Consider the following 21,062-nt stretch of genomic DNA (forward strand, 5'->3'; position numbering starts at 1 on the left):
AAGCATTAATTACATACTTTAAAACTTTTGTATTTATATTCGTCTCAATATCTTATTTATTTGAGATGAGTTATTATTTCAGTTAAGTCTCATATATTGTTTACATGATAGATTAATATCTATAAATTAATTATTTACATAAATAAATTTAAAAAAAATATGAATAATCGGGTTCGTGCCATGATTCGGATTTCAAAAAATAGATATAATTCGTATTCGAATTCAAATCTAACTTAATAGTTTAAACGAGCACCGATACAATATTATAAAAATTTTAAGTCATGAATGTGAGAAATAAGCACAAAAACTGAGGTTTAAGCGAGCATCTTTGAAAGGAAAAATTGATGGGCTTTCAACATGGGCTATGTCATATTAATTTCTTTTATTATAAAAGGCAATTTATAAAGAGATTACAATATTTTGGAGAACACGAAATAAGGTGACTGAAAGAAATATTCCTATGTAGAATATTTTTTTATTTTAAACTTATGAATTCAGAATTTGATGTGTAACTAAATCCTTTTTTAAAAAAATTATAGATATAAGGATAGTGACAATACATCAAATTTGGTGTCGGAAAATATATCTAAATGATATAATTTTGATGATATATGTATTTGAAATACTATAACTTGTGATATGAAGGTGAATTTAAGGAAATTTTATATTGTTAATCAAAAGTCAACCACATAATAATAAAACGCGTTTACGAGAACTACTAAAAAAATTTGAGTTATAAATTTTACTTTGTTAAATAAAAAAACATAGAGAAATAAGTTATATATATTAAAATCTTAAAACTATAATTTTTAATATGTCATCATCCAATATATAATATACTAGTTAAATAAAATGATTCAAACTACTGTTAAATTAATCATTTACAAATCAAACTAATAAAATATAATTAATTCTGAACCGGATAATCTGACGCGATACGGTGAAACTAATATCTGATTAAACGGGACTAGAACAAGAATAGTTTTTTCATGATTCAAAATATCGAATATATAACTTGATCTTTAACAATTGAACATGATATGCCACATTGATCACTCCTAATAAATATGAGTATCAAAATATTAAAAATGTGAATTTGCACAAAGCTAAAAAAGTAACTACACGACTAATTGAACTAAATATTTTATGGTTTTATGAACTTCATGATGCCTAACTCATATCTACTCTCTTTTTGCTATTTGAAATTCCATAAAATCATTTGTTTGAGATCTGTTTTATAACGATTACATGAAAAATCATTAAAAGTCTTAATAGACAAGCTCAAAAAACTAATTATAAAAAATTAAAATTTTATAACGAGATAATGTTATAACATATTGTATCAAAGTAATATTCATCTAATATTTTTAAATTAACAATAAAAATATAATACATTGAAGTACTATATAATTGATATGAAAAATAAAAGGATAAGACACATCAAAGGTGTCAGAAATTTTTGGGGTGCAATTATATGGTTAGTAGTTCAATTGATACTTTTATAATAAAATAAGGTCCGTGTCTTTTTACGTACAACATATGTTTCAATTTTTATTTATACAAAATGTGTGCAACATATGCTAAAAAGAATGTGTTGATGATCTGCTCCATCATGTATCACTTTAACAATTATGCAAACGTACGCTCAAAAAAGAAGAAATAAATGTAGGGCAACGCGGACCACACATCTTCATTTAATCATGGTTTAGGATATCGTAATTCACATATTAAAAACAAGTTTTCATCAAAATCATGGTATATTAGTTGAAATAATTTAATAATTTCAACAATAAATTACAGATACTTTTAATGAGGTATAATATATTTAAAATTTAAAATTTCAGTATTAATTTCGAGTATAATTTTGAACATTGATAATATGATAATGGTCTCTATATCCTAACGAATTTGAATATTGAAATATCAGTTCAAATGTAGTTTTTGATCTATAATTTTTTTAAAAAATATGCTCCCTTCGTCCTATTTTAAGTGACCTTATTTGACTTTCACGGAGATTAAGAAAAAAGTAGTAAAAAAGAGGAAATTTAGTTGGAAAGTGGGTAAAGTGGTGGAATATATCAAAATTTAATAATAGATTTGAGATAGTGATGGTAAGTAGTGAGTGTAATAGTGTTTGTTTAATATAAAAGAGTATAAAATAGAGAAGTAGTGTGTGTAATAGTGATAAGTAGTGTTTAAAAATAGTAAGTATAGTAAGTTCGAGATGTCTCAAAATGGAATAAGGGTCATATAAAATGGAATGGAGGGAATAGTACTTATTATTACTATTAATGCTATTAGCTTGCATATATTACATTTTTCATGTTTACATATTTTGTCAAAAAGTAAAATGTAATAGTTACGCTCGAAACAATATGATGACACACGGATATTATTTAAAACATAATACAAACTCAAGGTCCGTACAAGAACAATATAATGACATATGAATATTATTTAAAATACAGCAAAAATTAGAGCCCCGTGCCTCGCACGGGCTTTTATGCTGGTTGTATATTATTTTATAAGTTACGCTAATGTTAATTCACTTGGGCTAACCATTTTCTACCAATTCTTCATGCTTCTCTAAGTTGCGGCCAAACCGTTCTGAAAACCATTTTATACCCGCCTCTCTGATAGCCCACCTATTCCTGGACTTCTGACAGATGTGCTACGGGCCTTATAAATATCTGCATTACCGAATGCCAGAGCCCACTTAATTTGGGTCATATGTTACTCTTCAGCTATATTTCTTTCCATGTTTGATGCTGAAACACTCAAGTTGGAGATAAACTTTTTGCTAGTTTACTCCTATTTTTGTTATTATTATTTTTTGTTTATAAGACTGGAAAGTCCTCAGACTATCCCATCTTAAAAGAATGGGTCTTTCTAGCGTGTGTCTATGGGCACACACTAACAACTACTTTTTGTTGAGGTGGAAGGTTTTTATTGGTCATGATTTTTGTACATATGCAAAGGGTCATGATTATTAATGAGTTTTAACCAATAAAAATGCTCCACCTAATCAAAAAGTGGTTACTAGTGTGTGCCCATGAGCACACACTAGAAAATCCGTAAAAGAATTTAACTCAAAAAGAATGTCGTGAAGCAAGCATGCTTTTATTGAAAATAGCTATGTCACGGAATATTAGAATTTTGGTTGACTATGTACCAGACAGGGTGGTCGGGCTATCTTGAAAATTCAGAATTCCGAAATTAATTTCAGAATTATTTATCGGTAAATTTGAATAACATGAGGATAATTCATGAATTAGACTGGCAAAGATTGTTTTTGACCAGGTTCCTCTAATCTACCGAATGTCCTTATTTTAAACATAAAAAATTGAAAAGACAATGCATGAGCAGACGAAGATATACAGGGTGTCCGGGGAGGGCTTAAAAGCCCGGCTTCTGGGTTTATAAATTTGAAACACTTATTCGTATCGTTTGTGTAAAAAATCAAGAAGCACTTATAAAAAACCTAGGAATGCTAGCTTTTGTTTCAGGACTTCTGCTTATTTATCAAACACTTTAACCACTTATAAGTCCCAATTTGCTTCTAACTTCTACTCCGTTTCTTTACTTTAAGCAAAAAACACTTATTTTGAACTCACCCAAACGAATACATACATCTTCCCCACTTCCACCCATTAGGTCAGATTTCAAAGTGTGTGAACTTGCTTGTACATATATTCCGTCTTCGGATTCAATTTTGCTAGCAGATTACATTTCGATCACGTACCCGATATATCAGAGATATCTACTCACGTGGTAAGTTCGATTCTCGCTTATTCTGAAAATTATGATGAGAAGAGTTATGTATTTTTCTAACCCGTCTTTCTTTCGAGTGACAATATGCTGAGAAGCAGGGGTACCACGTACCAGACACATAATTATTTCTGAATAATTTAACATGCTATAGCTGACAGAGTACGCTTCATGTATGGTCATTTGATGTAGATGTACCTCTTTTCAAGAACCACATTTGTTCTTTCCACAACAAATTAGATTAACACGCCAATCTGCAACAAATACTATTTTTACTAGTTACCAGTGTTACAGAAATCAGGAATCGAACCTAATCGGTTGTGCTACCGATTCAGAGATTAATCAGAAATCGGGGATTAATCAAAAGGATTAACCGGAGTAAAAATCGGATTTATTTTAATATTTAAATATTATTTGATATTGAGTTACTCCCTCCGTCCCAGCTAATTCTTTACGTTTGGTTTGGGCACGGAGGTTAAGAAATATGTATAAAGTAGTGGAAAAGAAGAAGAAAAGTGGGTGAAGTGGTGGGACCCGTCAATTTTTAATGAATAAAAGAGAGATAGTGGAGTAAAAGTAGTGTGAAAAGGGAGTAAAAGTAGTGTGAAAAGGGAAGGAAAGTTGAGAAGTGGTGGGACCCATTGACTATTTTTGGTAAGTTTTGGAATGTAAAGAATTGGATGGGACATCCCAAAAAGGAAACTGTAAAGAACCTGGTGGGACGGAGGGAGTATTATTATATTAGCTATTTAGTACTCCTTCCGTCCCTTTTTATCTGTCCATTTTGGAAAAAAAACACATACCAAGAAAAAATTGATTGTATAAACTTTTTCATTAAATACCTCTAATCTATATAATTCTTAAAGCATGAGTCATTTTTTAAGGCTGCTTTGGTAATTTCACTTTCTCTTGGATCAACCCATTAAGCTTCGGATCGACCCGGCAGCTTTCTCATTCAACTTAACAATATGAAAGAATATTCCGGGTTTTTATGCGACCCACCCGATTTCCACTGGGCATGCAGCAAGTTCCTGCCATATCAGGAGCGTGGCATTTATTGCTGTTCCATTGATCAAGCCATTCATTGAGCTTTTTGTATCTCATAGCATCTTCCAACCATATGAGAGTTTGAAAAAGGTATTGAATTCGGTTCCTCCAATCATGGCACTCATTACTACGTCTAATTGATTTCAAATTCAAACATGATAATTAATCATAACAAATCCGTGCTTATTTATCTAAATCAATCTCTTCCTCCTCCATTATGCTCTCTCTGCTATTTTTTATTTAAAATTCGAAATTCTTATTATCTACGTGCATCTGTAATCATTTGATCATTTTTTTCTCTCTCGATTTGTAGAGTGTATGGTAGTAACATTTATTTTATATTGCAGTGATAACGGTGGTCGTGTTTTTTTAGTATGAAGACGGATTCAACGTCGTCAACAGGTTTTGCAATCCTTTCGATGATAATGTTGCAGTATCGAAATCCTCAATTATAATCGTAAAATTTTGTTTCTGCAGGTGTGAAAAGAAATGGACGTGGATCGTGGTAAAAGTGTTGAGACAATTTCCAAGAATCAAAAGAAAGCACATGCATCAGGTAATTGATTTCCGCACTAGAGTAAAGTTTTCATAGGCATTCATTTTCAAGATACAGTACTCTTGGTCTTGGTTCCTCAAAAGTCTTGGACGCGATCGTATTGTCGTTAACGTCTTCATGTAGAATCATTAGTGTGATATACAACAATTTGTAATAAGTTTGTGTCTGTTATTAATTAATAGGTATTCTCATGTGGGGAGCTCATATGATTCACCTAATATTGGATTAAGGTAGTTATTGGGTGAAAGTTTGTAAAGCTGGAGAGGCCTTTTTTGAAAGTATACGACCTCCACATATGGGATTGTAGCTTAGCATTGGTGTATGTTCTATTTTTTTGTATTTTTGTTCCAGTTTTTAAGTTTTTTATATTGTATAGATGACATGATATTTTGTAATTAATTTTTTTGACATTATTTTTGCATAATTTCCTTTCGTAGTGATAGTGATTATGATGCATATATGTCCACTAATGCATTTATTGATCCTTTTTTTATGATTGAGTTTTCTTTGCAGCTGCTGAAAAGAGATGATTCGTCCAGGCCACTATCGGATGCTCACCGTGTGAAGATTTATATTCACTTTTTCTCAACATCTGATCAAGGCTTTTTGTTTACTTCTTATTGCGTGTCATTGTATTTTGACAAGAGACACCGAGAATGAATACGACCCAATTTCCGTCCAGATACATGAATCCAGCCTACCATAACTCATATGTGTATAAGGAAATGTTGTCAAAATATATTTGATTTTCGATGATTTTGGCATTAATTCTTTTTTGTATAATATGTAGTGGTTTCCATATTCACTATATTCAATTTTCAAATCTAGATATTTTGTTATAATTTCAAATTAATGGAGTACTTTTTCACTTCACAATTTTAGCTCTCGATAAGAAAGTTTTTATATATTAGATTTTTAAATATTCGGATACATAGATCTAGACTGTTATAGCTCGCTCATATGCAAATAGGGAAGTCAAACTTTATTTGATTTTCATTGATGTTGACATTAATTACTAAAATACCATTTACATTTAATGTCTGTGGTTTCCACGTTCATTATATTTAAATTTTCAAATCAAGACTTTTTGTTATAATTTCAAATCAATAGAGTTTTTTTTCACTCCATAATTTTAGATCTTGATAAGAAAGTTTTTATATATTTGACCTTTTAAATTTTTGGATATATGAGTCTATCATGCTATAACCCATATGTAAATAAGGAAAAATAGTCGAATTTTATTTTATTTAACTGATTTTGGCCGTTATTATTACAATCCTTTTTTGTATAATATATATTGGTTTCCATATTCAATACATTTAATTTTCAAATCAAGACTTTTGATATTTTTATATATTAATTATTATTTTTGAATATTTTCTGATACATGGATATAGACTGCTATAATTCATAACAAAAAAGGAAACGTAGTCAAACATAATTTGATTTCCACTTTTTTTAGCATTTAATACTACAAAACTTTTTCGTATAATTTGTGCAGTTTTCATATTTACTATATTCAATTTTCAGATGGACGTTTTGTTTTAATTTCCGATTAATGGAGTATTTTTTTTCACTTCACAATTTTAACTCTTGATAAAGAAGTTTCTATATATTAGACTTTTAAAATTTTCAGATACATGAATCTAGCCTGCTATAACTTATATGTAAATAATGAAAAATAGTCAAATTTTATTTGATTTTCAATAATTTTGGCATTTATTATTACAATCCATTTTTGTATAAAATGTGGTGGTTTACATATACACTATATTTAATTTTCAAATCAAAACTTTTGGTTATATATTCAAATTAATGGAGTCTTTTCTCATTCCATAATTTCAGCTCTTGATATATAAGGAAGTATTCATACACTCGGTTTTACAAATTTTCGATACATGAATCTGGACTGTAATAGCTTATATGCGAATAGGAAGTCAAACTTCATTTGATTTCCACAGATTTTGACATTTATTACTACAACAATACTTTTTCGTTTAATTTATACAGTTTTCATGTTCATTACATTCAATTTCCAGATCAAGAATTTTTTTTATAAATTCATTATTAATAGAGCATTTTCTTTTCATACCTGTGTGTGTAGCACGGGCCAAAATGCTTAAATAATTTTCATGTGGTAATAAATGAGCATATATTTATTTAAATAAATTAACAATAAAATTTTTTACATGCGGTTTATTATAATTTTTTGTTATTCTATTCAAGATACGAGGTGTTGCCATTAGGCGACAACGAGAAATTTTAATTATATAGTCATTACTATTTTCATGTCTTTTATAAATATTTTTGAAAAAAATTTATTTTAATTATTTTAACTATACAATTAATGATTTAATAATAGATCCATAAACTTATAAATTTTTATTCCAAACATAAATTATTATTATTATATTAAAATTTGGTTATATTAATGATACTATTGAAAAATCTGTTCCGTTATAAAATCGATACAGAATCTATTCTATTATTGATATTTATGACGTATATATTCTTATTGTCAATTTCTAATATAGACAATAATTGTAGCATATAATTTTGGTAATGTAACTCAATTATGACTACATATGTATTTCTTTTTTCTTTTTAAATCACACATGTATTTCTTTATTGATTATTCCTTCAAGGTTAATTATTTTTTAACATGTTTATCAATTTTTACTAAGGACGGGAGGAAACTCTATCATCAGCATATTCACTTTAATTAATGATACTAACGAAAAATCTATTACGTTGTCTTTCATAACTTATATCTCATATCATACTGTTTGTTAATAAAAAAATGTATAGCTTAACTGGAAAAAAAAACAAAAAAATCCTATCTGTGTACGTAGCACGGGCTAAAATGCTATGAGCATTTTTTTTATTTGAATTAAAATTTGATAGATGAGCATCGTTTTATTCAAATAACTTAACAATAAAATTCTTTGCATACAGTTTATTATTATTTTTTGCTATTTTATTTAAGGTATGAGGCATCGCCGCTAGGCGACACCGAGAAACTTTAATTATATAATCATTACTATTTTCATGTTTTTTTATAAATATTTTAGATAAAAATTACTTAATATTTTTTTATTATTTTAACTATACAAATAATGATTTAATAATATATCCATAAACTTATAGATTTTTATTCCAAACATGAAATACTATTATTATATCAAATATTTGATTATATTAATGATATTAATGAAAAATATATCCCTTTATAAATATTTATCAATTTTTATTAAGGACGGGAGGAAACTCTATCAGCAACATATTCACCATAATTTTATAATTAAGGGATGGAAGGAAGCTTTATAACTTGCATAACTGGGTTAAGTTTATTGTTATTTATGTTTCAAAATACAAAAATTTATATAGTACGCGTCGTTATAATTTCTGTTGTGTGACTTTATTTTTTTCATTCGACATTCGTATATATTACATTTAACATCTACAGCGTATTGATGGCCAATAACATAACTCGGGTATTTTGACTGTTACCTACGCTGCCTTTCTGAACTTATATCTCATATCATACCGTTTGTCAATAAAAAATGTATAGTTTAACTACATAAAAAAATCAAAAAATCATACCTGTGTGCATAGCACGGGCCAAAATGCTATGAGCATATTTTTATTCAAATAAAAATTTGATAAAGGAGCATATTTTTATTTAAATAACTTGACAATAAAAAATTTTACATACGGTGTACTATAATTTTTTGTTATTTTATTTAAGATTCGAGGAGTCGCCGTTAGGCGACGCCGAGAAATTTTAATTCTATAGTCGTTATTATTTTGGTGTCTTTTGTAAATATTTTAGAAAATAATACCTGATATTTTTGATTATTTGACAATACAGATAATGATTAGATAATATATCCATAAAGTTATAAATTTTTATTCCAAACATGAAATATTATTATTTTATTAAATATTTGATTATATTAATGATACTAATTAAAAATCTATTCCGTTATAAAATCAATACAGAATCTATTCCATTATAAATATTTATCACGTATATCTTTTTATTATCAATTTTCAATATAAGCAATAATTGTAGCATATAATTGTAGTAATCTAACTGAATGATGACTACATATGTATTTCTTTATTGATGTATTACCTTAAAATTATTTATTTCTTAACCTATTTATCAATTTTTTTTAAGGAAGGGAGGAAACTCTATCATTTGCATATTCACCTTAATTTTATAATTAAGGTATGGATTGAAGCTTTATGATACGCATAATCAGGTTAACTTTATAATCATCATTTATGTTTCTAAACACAAAGATTTATATCGTCCGCGTCATTATAATTTTTGTTGCGTGATTTTATTTTTTTTCAATCGACATTCGTATATATTATGCTTAACATCTACAACGCACTGATCGTCAATAACACAACTCGAGTATTTTGACTCTTACATATGTTTTTTTTCATAACTTATATCTTATATCATACTGTTTATTAATAAAAAATGTATAGTTTAACTAGATTAAAAAACAAAAAATTATATCCGTGTGCGTAGCACGATGCTACGAGTATATTTTTATTTAAATAAAAATTTCATAAATGAGCATATTTTCATTTAAATAACTTCACAATAAAAATTTTACATATAGTTTATTATATTTTTTTGTTATTTTATTTAACATTCGAGGCGTCGCCTTTAGACGACGCCAAGAAATTTTAATTATACAATCATTACTATTTTCATATCTTTTATAAATATTTTGGAACATATTACCTAATATTTTTGATTATTTAACTATACAAATAATGATTCGATAATAGATCCATAAAATTATCAATTTTTATTCCAAACATGAATTATTATTATTATATTAAATATTTATTTATATTAATGACACTAATTAAAAATCTATTCCGGTATAAAATCAATACAGAATCTATTCCATTATAGATGTTTATCGCGTATATCTCTTCTTATTATCAATTTTCATTACAGGCAATAATCGTAGCATATAATTTTAGTAATGTAACTGAATTATGACTACATATGTATTCTTTTATTGATGTATTACCTTAAGGTTAATTATTTCTTAACTTATTTATCGATTTTTATTAAGGAAGGGAGAATACTCTATCATTTGCATATTCACCTTAATTTTATAATGAAGTATGGATGGAAGAATTATAATACGCATAATCAGGTTAAGTGTTTATAATTATTTATGTTCTAAATACAAAGATTTATATAGTCCGCGTCCTCATAATTTCTGTTGCATGAGTTTATTTTTTTTCAATCGATATTTGTATATATTATCTTTAACATCTACAACGTACTGATCGTCAATAACATAACTCGAGTATTTTGACTCTTACATACGTTGCCTTTCATAACTTATATCTCATATTATACTGTTTGTTAATAAAAAATGTATAGTTCAACTAGATAAAAAAAACAAAAAATCGTACTCGTGCGCGTAGCAAGGGCCAAAATGCTACAAGTATATTTTTATTTAAATAAATTTTTCATAAATGAGCAAATTTTCATTTAAATAACTTAACAATAAAATTTTTACATATAATTTATTATATTTTTTGTTATTTTATTTAAGATTCGAGGCATCGCCAAGAAATTTTAATTTTATAGTCATTACTATTTTTATGTCTTTTATAAATATTTTAGAAACAATTACCGAATATTTTTTTATTATTTTAACTATACAAATAATGATTTGATCATAGATCCATGAAGATATAAATTTTTATTCCAAACACGAAATATTATTATATTAAATATTTGGTTATATTAATGATACTAATGAAAAATCTATTCTGTTATAAAATCAATGCAGAATCTATTCCATTGTAGATATTTATGATGTATATCCTCTTATTATCAATTTTCAATAGGCAATAATTATAGCATATGTATAGTTTTAGTAATGTAACTGAATTATGACTACATATGTATTCCTTTATTGATGTATTACTTTAAGGCTAATTATTTCTCAACATATTCACCTTAATTCTATAATTAAGGAATGGATGGAAGTTTTATAATACTTATAATCAGGTTAAGTTTATAATTATTTATGTTTCTAAATTCAAAGATTTATATAGTCCGTGTCGTCATAATTTCCGTTGTGTGATTTTTTTTTTTAAATTGACATTCGTATATATTATTTTTAACATTTGCAACGTATTGATCGTCAATAACATAACTCGAGTATTTTGAATGTTACATACGTTAGTTTTCATAACTTATATCTCATATCATACTGTTTGTTAATAAAAAATTTATAGTTTAACTAGATAAAAAAAAAAGTCATACCCGTGTGCGTAGCACGGGCGAAAATACTACATGTATATTTTTATTTAAATAAATTTTTCATAATTGAGAAAATTTTCATTTAAATAACTAAACAATAAAATTTTTACATATATTTTATTATAGTTTTTGTTGTTTTATTTAAGATTCGAGGCGTCGCCTAAATTTTAATTATATAGTCATTACTATTTTTCATATCTTTTATAAATGTTTTAGAAACAATTATCGAATATTTTTTTATTATTTTAACTATACAAATAATGATTTGATCATAGATTCATGAACATATAAATTTTTATTCCAAACATGAAATATTATTATTATATTAAATATTTGGTTATTGTCATGATATTAATGAAAAATCTATTCCGTTATAAAATCAATACAGAATCTATTCCATTATAGATATTTATCACGTATATTCTCTTAATATCAATTTTCAATATAGGCAATAATTATAACATTATATAATTTTAGTTATGTAACTATATTATGAATACATATGTATTCCCTAATTGATGTATTACTTTGAGGTTAATTATTTCTTAACATATTTATCAATTTTTATTAAGGACGGGATGAAACTCTATCATCAGCATATTCACCTTAATTTTATAATTGAGGAATGGATGGAAGCTCTGTAATCTGCATAATCAGGTTAAATTAATAATTATATATATTTCTAAATACAAAGATTTATATAGTCCGCGTCGTTATAATTTCTGTTGCGTGATTTTATTTATTCAATCGACATTTGTATATATTATTTTTAACATCTACAACGTACTGTTCGCTAATAACAAAACTCGAGTTTTTTGACTCTTACGTACGTTGCTTTCATAACTTATATCTCATATCATACTGTTTGTTAATAAAAATGTATAGGTTAACTCGATAAAAAAAAACAAAAAACATACACGTGTGCGTAGCACGAGACAAAATGCTAATAAACATTTAAAATTCTATAATTTAAAACTCATAATAAATAATTTGACTGCGCTGATTACCCGCCAGATTTGGGGTTAATCACGACATAAAGTATAGATTAAGTTTTTTTATAAAGCAAAGTATAGATTAAGTCGATAAAAATCAAAGAATCAATACCCGTGTGCGTAGCACGGGCCAAAAAAGCTAGTTAATATCTTAAAAATAGTGGAATACCCCTACTTTATGTCTTGAAAACATGAATTCAACCAAGTTTTAAATAAGTCAAGTCTTGAAAATTGAAATTATGGAGATATATTTGAAAAACTATCATTAAATTAGTTTTGAAAGTATAAATGGACAGATAAAGAGGGACAAATTTTTACTTCCAAAATGGACAGATAAATAGGGACGGAGGGAGTAACTAATATCTTTACTATATTTATAAACTCTATAATTATTCATATTTAAAATAATATAGTTTCTTAATTTTAGTAATTTATTATATATAATTCGATTAACAAATATATATAAAAATTAATCAGATTTCAAAAATCGAATCGGTGGTTGATTTTGCAGGGGATTAATCGAGAATTTATCGGTTAAATCGAGGATTTTTAAAACACTGCGTGTGACAAAAAACTACCCCAACCGCATTATAATAACAAATTAAGTTGTCGCCTAAGTTGAAATTCTACATGCTTGTTACCACTAAATTAGTTTTTTACTACTATTTTTCGAGAAAACAATGTTAAGAGCATTTCCAACGAGATTAATTATAATATTTGATTAATATAATATAATTAACTAGTTTATGTAAAATCTCTCCAAATTATAAGTAATAGATTAAATTTTTTGATAAGATAAATATATGGTCACATTACTAAATTTTTACAATTATCCGAATTTTCATTTTATTAAGAAACATAATACAGACTTGATTAAATTTTTAAAATTTCTTTCTACGAAATCCAATACAGATTTTTAGCTAAAGTTTTTCAATAATCGGAGATGAACCGGGGAATGTGAGACGTAACATAGCTTGTTGTCCGGGGCTCCGGGCCACTCGCACACTTGTAGAAACTAAAGTTGTGAAGAAATGATCTGAAGTTGGTTAAATCAGTGTATAACATAATGGAGACGACAGAGAGCACATGAAAGACAACTAAAGTTTAGAATTTGCTTTGAGGGAATTGTCCGGTCACTGATCCGGTTTCTTCTTTAATCTTTCTTGTCCCGACACCACAGGAATCTATTCAAATGTGCCCTCCCTGCTTTGTTTCTTTCCTTCTTTTTCTTTTCCACTTTATTGCAGCTGCAGACTACATCTTAGCAATTTGTGGACTCCTTGTACTGGAATCTTAGAGCCTTGTATTTTGCGCACCACATTCAATTATCATGGGCGTCAGTGCCGTAAAAAACGTGAATTAGATTTAATCGGTGAGAATGAATAGATTTAATCGTACTCAGTAGTCAGTGTCGTAAAAATGCGTGAATCAGATTTAATCGGTGAGAATGCCAAATTGGATGAATCGGTGATTAACCGGATGATTAGTTGAACAATCAGAGATTTAATCAGTTCACTAAATTAAGAAATAGTGATTAGTCGATAATTATCACCGATTTTTTGAACAATGTGTGGGCTTGCTATTTCAAATAGGTTCACTATCTGGATATTAGATATTCGGAGAAGTTGATGATTTAACATAGTATCACAGTTCAGTCAATCCATTGAGATGGAACAACTCTGATTTAGGCTGCAGACTAAACTTCGTATATGAAATGAGATTCTTATTAACATGATATACATATTAGATTATTCTCCTAACGATTTTCACGATAAGAAGCAATAAGGTACTTACCATGAGAGGTGAAATCTTTGGTTTCAAAATACCTAAAAAATATCCGAGTAGGGTAACTCACTTAGTTAGAAAATTGTGCACGAAGAATGATATGTGGAACTGTATTGTCTTTAAAAGCTTGACTGCGTTTTTGGTCTTTTACATGTGTGGATAATTGAGCTGTTTTTAATTTCAGCATTGACGTCCGGTAACTAGTATATATTATATTATCGCAGCCAGTTCCTGCCTAACGATTGTCTGTAACCATCTTTCAGCTAACCGATTAAAATGCTGACAGATGACGTAGCCCTCTACATTCACGTAAAAAATTTACGGTCCAATGTCTCGGGTAAAAAACCCGCTCAATAATGATTGCATCAATGGCTCGTCAAGGACCGAGCCCTTTATACAGTAGCCATTCAACTTGAAAATTCAGTTTCTGTTACCTCCATTCTGACTCAACCTTCATCTGTTACTCTGGAGTTTGAGTAGTCCTACAGTGTTTTGTTCAGAGTAAAGGAATCTCCTATGAGAATTAAAGTTGATTATTCCTTGTCATCATAACACAATTATATTTTCTCAGTAAATAAATAAAGCTAAAAACACAGTAATCTTGACACTGGACTCTCCTAGCTATATATATGCAATTCTATTCCCAGAAAAATCATAACCACAATCCAAATCCAACTTAATTCCCCTCTTTACCAAAATGCAGCTTCTTAAACCCACAGCTCTTCTTCTTTTCGGGTTCCTCTTCGCGATAGTATCATCGTTCTCCGCTGTAAGTTCATCTAACTGAACAAACTAGTCTTAAATTCGAATTTTATTTTAGTTTTTAATGTACATGGTTCTTACTGGTCTTTTTTTTTTCTTTCTACAGGTTTCACTTGGAGCAACTACATTTAGGCCTAAAGAAAATCCGTTTACAGCAAAAGCCTCGTTGATCCGATACTGGAAAAAACACGTCTACAACGACATTCCACAGCCTGCATTCCTTTTATCCAAAGCCTCGCCTCTCTCAGCAGTTGACACGGCCTATTTCACCAAACTCGCGGTCCAGAAATCACTCCCTGGCCACCTCTCAACCTTCTGCTCTTCCGCAAACTTGTTCTGCATCGCGTCCTATGACCGTCCCAACACCAAAGGCTCCAGCTTCGCTATCTACAACAACAAAAACTTCTCTAATTATGGCACTGGCAAATTTTCAGGAGCAGACTCATTCAAAAACTACTCTGACACGGGGGAAAATTCTGCTGACAGCTCCTTCATCCGATACAGCCGGAGCTCAATCAAGCACAATGAGAGCTTCACTACCTATGGCACTGACTCAAATGTAGGTAGCGCGAACTTCACTTCATATGCTGGAGGCGCCAAAGGGGGCTCGGGTGACTTCAAACAATATTATCCGAAAACAAATGTTCCTGATCTCCGGTTCACAACTTATGCCTCGGAAGCATCTCAGCATAATCTTTCCTTCAAGAGTTACACGGATGAGACTAATTCTGGAAGCCAGTCATTTGTTAACTATGCCAAGAAAGCAAATGCTAATCCAGTGGAATTTACTAATTATGGCAATAACTCGAATGTCGTTGGATCATCATTCAATAGTTACAGTGAATTAGGCAATGTGGCCAATGATACGTTCACGAGTTATACCAACAATGGCAACAACAATGCAAATAATTTCAAGAACTATGGTACCGGTATTCATAATGGTACTGATAGTTTTGCTAATTACAGAGACCAGGCCAACGTGGGAGACGATACGTTTCAGACTTATGGGAAGAATTCCACGTCTGAGAAGGCGAATTTTGTGAATTATGGGCAAACGTTCAATGAAGGGACGGATACATTTAAGGAATACGGTAAAGGGACAACAAATCAGGTCTCAGGATTCAAGTTATATGGTGTGAATACGACGTTTAAAGATTATGCTCATACCGGTGTCACATTTAAGCAATATGCAAAAAGGCATTCGAATGTGTCCCGGGGATCAGTGAACTTTGGAGGCAAGTTCTTCAGAGAGTCCATGTTGAAAGAAGGGGTGGTCATGAAAATGCCAGACATAATTGACCGGATGCCTAAAAGGTCGTTCCTGCCTCAGGCGATCACGTCTAAATTGCCATTTTCCAGTAGTGAATTGAAGGAGCTGAAACGCGTTTTTGGGGCATCTGATAACTCAAGTATGGAGCATGTTTTGAAGAATGCACTTGTGGAGTGTGAGCGGGCTCCTAGTCCTGGTGAGACGAAGCGTTGTGTAGGATCCGTGGAGGACATGATAGACTTTGCTGTATCGGTGTTGGGGCACAATGTGGTGCCTAGGACTACTGAGAATGTTAATGGAGCAAGAAAAAATATAATGGTGGGAAAAGTCAGGGGAATAAACGGTGGCAGAGTGACAAAATCGGTGTCGTGTCATCAGACATTGTATCCTTCTTTACTCTACTACTGTCATTCTGTGCCTAAAGTCAGGGTCTATACAGCAGACATTCTTGATGTTGATTCGAAGGCAAGGATTAATCACGGTGTGGCCATTTGTCACGAGGACACGTCTTCATGGAGTCCAGGTCATGGAGCTTTCGTGGCACTAGGTTCGGGTCCAGGGAAGATTGAGGTGTGCCATTGGATATTTGAAAATGACTTGACTTGGACCACAGCTGATTGATCAAGCTGTGATCAGAAGATTGTGTTTTGTTTTTCGATTTTCAGCTCTGGGATTTTGGTTTACATAATAAATAGGTTGCTGTGAATTGTGAAAGGTGGTGTATCCGCTGCAAATCTGTAACCTGGCATATACTAAAAAGCTTTGATCATCTTCGTCGAACACTGATCACTGACTCGCGGTGGTCATGTCGATGTTACTATTGGATCAATATTGAAAATATGAAACTACGCTTAAGTTCTCCAAGACATTAGACGAATCCTACAAGGACCATGTATTGTGGTCGAACTTACTACTCTCTCCGTTTTTTAATATACTAGTTCAGAAGCACGCACCGCAGTGCGGTGCCCAATAAAATTATATTAATAATTTAATATTAATATTTGTATATTAATATAATTTTGTGGTCGTTTATAAAAAGTATATTAATGATTCAAAATTAATATTTGTAGGATAAAATAAATTTTATATTATAAAATTCTTGATGTAATACCATTAATAATATATAAAATTGCAAAATTGGACTATAATTCATGGTGAAAAAACGAAAATAAATTTATACACATAATTAACAATTTAAAGTGTACGACGAATCTTAATTTAATTTGTTTTTTTTTAAAGTAATAATGTTCTTACATTATCACCTTCCTCCAATTTTTTTTGGATTGATTGTGCACAAAAACATCTAACTTAAATCCGTGAGATAGTGGTCTATAACTACGCTTGCTTGTAACTGCTTTTATTTTTTTAATACTGTATAAACAGTCTTCACCTAAAAGTTGTTTGAACGGAGCAAACAGATAATGTATGAATAATTTTTTCCTGTATAAAAAGTAAATCATATAAAAATTAACAACAAAAAAACATGTCCGGTGAACGAAACAAATATTATAAAAGAATAACCAACAAACATATATCATTAACGATTAATTTATTGATATCATCCATCAATATCGTGTCAACACTATATTCTTTTCCCGTGTTTGGATTTATCGACTCCCACGTAGTGGTCTATAGCTACCTTTGCTTGCAACAACCTTTATTTTTTTAATACTGTATAAAAAGCCTTCACCTATCGTTGCAAAGAACGGTACCATCGAGTTAGGAATTGAGCAAGAGAACTCTCCTCAAAGAGTGGTAGGGTTGTGGTATTGAGAGAGAGGAGGTTGTGTTTAGATGATCCAAAACCCTACCATCTATAGGGGTATTTCTAATATACCAAAAACTAAAAAAGATAGTTCTAATTTTTGATATTTTTCATTCAAAAATTCCAAAAAATTAGAAAAATAGAACGGAGCGATGTGAGAGGCGCCACATACACGCCCCTCGCTTCTCCTTTATATAAGTATATTGATTTGCTGAACTTATAAGACATTTTGCTTCAATGATATTGATTGTACTGGTTGGTTATAATTTAAAAATAGTATGTTATTAATATTTTAGATTATTAAAATAGAATATTTCAGTTTAATATGATAATAAATGATGTGTAATATTCCTACAGATTTCTTACAGATCTGTAGAGCTTCGACAAATATAGTCATACATAGAAGCTTAGCTAAAATTATAGACAACCGATTAGTATAGTTGGAGTGCTATTTTTTCAGGACGTTGGCTATATTTTTTATTTTTGGAATGCCAACTCATTTTTTAGCCAAAAGCTGTGTATAATTAGAGATGCTCTAATGAACTACTCCCTCCGTTCCGTCCCAGTGGTTCAACGTTTACTTTCACCGTTTGCACGTATTTTGAGGCTTTTACGGAGGAGGAGTTCAATAACGTTTTTTTAATTTATATTTTATTCTGAATAAAATTTTAAACGTCAAACGTTTTTTCAAAAAAAATTTATAGAACTCTATCTTATAAGAGTCTTAAATGCGTGCCAAAAAATAGCGTAAAGAACATGACGGAGGGAATATGAACGTGAACATTTTCTTAGTTTTCATTTGCAACCATGATAATGAGTTACTGTTAACTCGTGTATATCTTTTAAAAGTACTAACTTATAGCCCGTGCAAGGCACGAGAGCTTTTTAATTATTTATAAATTTTTTAAATGGTGTGAAAAAATTTAATTTATAAATAATAAATTAAAATTGTATGTATCATGCCAACGTATTAAATTTTTTCTATCAAATTTTAAATTATTTTAAGTAGAATATGTGACGCCAACTCCTATTAGATTATATTTATAAATGTATTTTATATTAGAATTATTATAATGTGATTTAAATATTTTTCTAAAAATTTTTATGGTTCGAGATTAAAATTGATAAACACAATTTGTTTTGAATTAAGAAGATGAATCATAAACATGCAATAAGATGGTAGAATTTGCTTTGGATTAAGAAAAAGTTTTTGTATTCGTTCCTCACATAAATCAGGCTTATTAATTTTTAAATATATTAGATAAAAATAATTTTGTGATGGTGCGATTTATATGATTCTACAAATAGAATTGGTAGAAAATATTTATTTTGGATTAAAAAAAATCATAAACACATGAAATACAGAATTTGTTTTGGATTCAGAAAAGTAATTATAAACATGCAAGTAGATATCAGTTTGTCTTATGGAACAGAAGTTAATTTTGTTCTAATATAACGGTGCTTATTTGTTCAATATAGGATCCGATGGATAAAAATAATTTTTTGACGGTGTGATTTATACGATTCTACAATTAAAATTTGTAGGAAATATTTATTTTGGATTAAAAAAACCAAAAACACATGAAAGACAACATTTGTTTTGGATTCGGAAAAGGAATTATAAACATGCAAGTAGATATCAGTTTGCTTATAGAACAGAAATTAATTTTGTTCTAATCTAACGATGCTTATTTGTTCAATATACGATCCAACGGACGATAAGCTTTTGGACCATGGGACCATGCGACCAAATTATATCCCTTACGCTTATTATATATAAGTATATAATGACGTTTGACTTTTTGGCACACACTTTTAAGTGCTTTGACCGGGTAGTTAAAAGTATTATTTTTTAAATTTTTTTTTTCTAAATAAAAATATGTAATCAAAATTTTAATTCACAAAAAAAATCAATTAAAAATAATATTTTTTACTAGCCGGTCAACCCACCTAAAGATACGTGCTCAAGTCAAAAGTGACATATAAAAAAAAAATAGAGAGAGTATATCATTAGGCTCCAATTCTCCAACTGCATGTTTGAACAACTTCCTCTGACTTTCCTGCACGTCCCAAACGGTCACTTTCACATTTATGGTGCTCAATCTGAGATCAAATATTAAACACATGTATCATGTTGTTTAAGCTGATCACACGCTACCTTACGCACTCCAACTAACAAACTCTTGCTTCAACGATATCGCTCACTCCTTTACAGAATATTGAAGGTTTTCGTACTCCAACAAACAAACTCTTGGTTCAATGATATCTCTCGCTTCTTTGCGGCAGGTTGAGGGTGTGAACTTTGTTAAAAACAAGGCGGGTGCTCTCAGTAAAGCAATAAAGACATGCTTTTCTGCTTTTTTATCCTTCTGACTTCTGAGCTTGTCGAATTCTCGAGTCCTATGCATTCCAAGTTTCATGTTTGAGAGAGCCCAGTTAAGTGATTGTTAAATGCCAACAATGGCATTTCAAGAAGCTACTAATATCATCATGAAAAACTGTATCAAACACAATGCAAAAAATTCCGTTGCCGGGACTTGAACCCGGGTCTCTCGGGTGAGAGCCGAGTATCCTGACCAACTAGACTACAACGGATTGATGTTACAGATGCTGTTTCTGTATTACATAATCGAGAAAGAAATCTTTTACCCCATCTCATCTCGATAGTTTTAGCGAGCACTTTCATGTACACAACGATATTTGTCCAACTATAATAATAGTATTATAATAGAAGCTATAGTGAAAGATTCTGCGACAATTGCAATATTAAATAATTTGGCAGGAAATTTTGGAAAGAAAAG

At 29.7% G+C, this 21,062-nt stretch overlaps 1 protein-coding gene and 1 non-coding gene across 2 annotated transcripts; one reads left to right on the forward strand and one right to left on the reverse strand.

Moving 5' to 3' along the window:
* The first annotated feature begins 15,049 nt into the window (after positions 1-15,049).
* LOC108193451 (polygalacturonase 1 beta-like protein 3) lies at positions 15,050-17,364 on the forward strand. The gene is made up of 2 exons (XM_017360111.2): positions 15,050-15,233; positions 15,333-17,364. Exons 1-2 carry the CDS (start codon positions 15,162-15,164, stop codon positions 17,115-17,117), a joined length of 1,857 nt encoding a protein of 618 aa, XP_017215600.1. The 5' UTR covers positions 15,050-15,161; the 3' UTR covers positions 17,118-17,364.
* A 3,419-nt stretch (positions 17,365-20,783) lies between these two features.
* On the reverse strand, positions 20,784-20,856 carry TRNAE-CUC (transfer RNA glutamic acid (anticodon CUC)). Its single transcript has one exon. It is a non-coding gene; the product is annotated as a tRNA-Glu (tRNA).
* Positions 20,857-21,062: the final 206 nt, after the last annotated feature.

This window comes from Daucus carota, chromosome 7 (assembly GCF_001625215.2).
Source record: "Daucus carota subsp. sativus chromosome 7, DH1 v3.0, whole genome shotgun sequence".
Classification (NCBI taxonomy): domain Eukaryota; kingdom Viridiplantae; phylum Streptophyta; class Magnoliopsida; order Apiales; family Apiaceae; genus Daucus; species Daucus carota.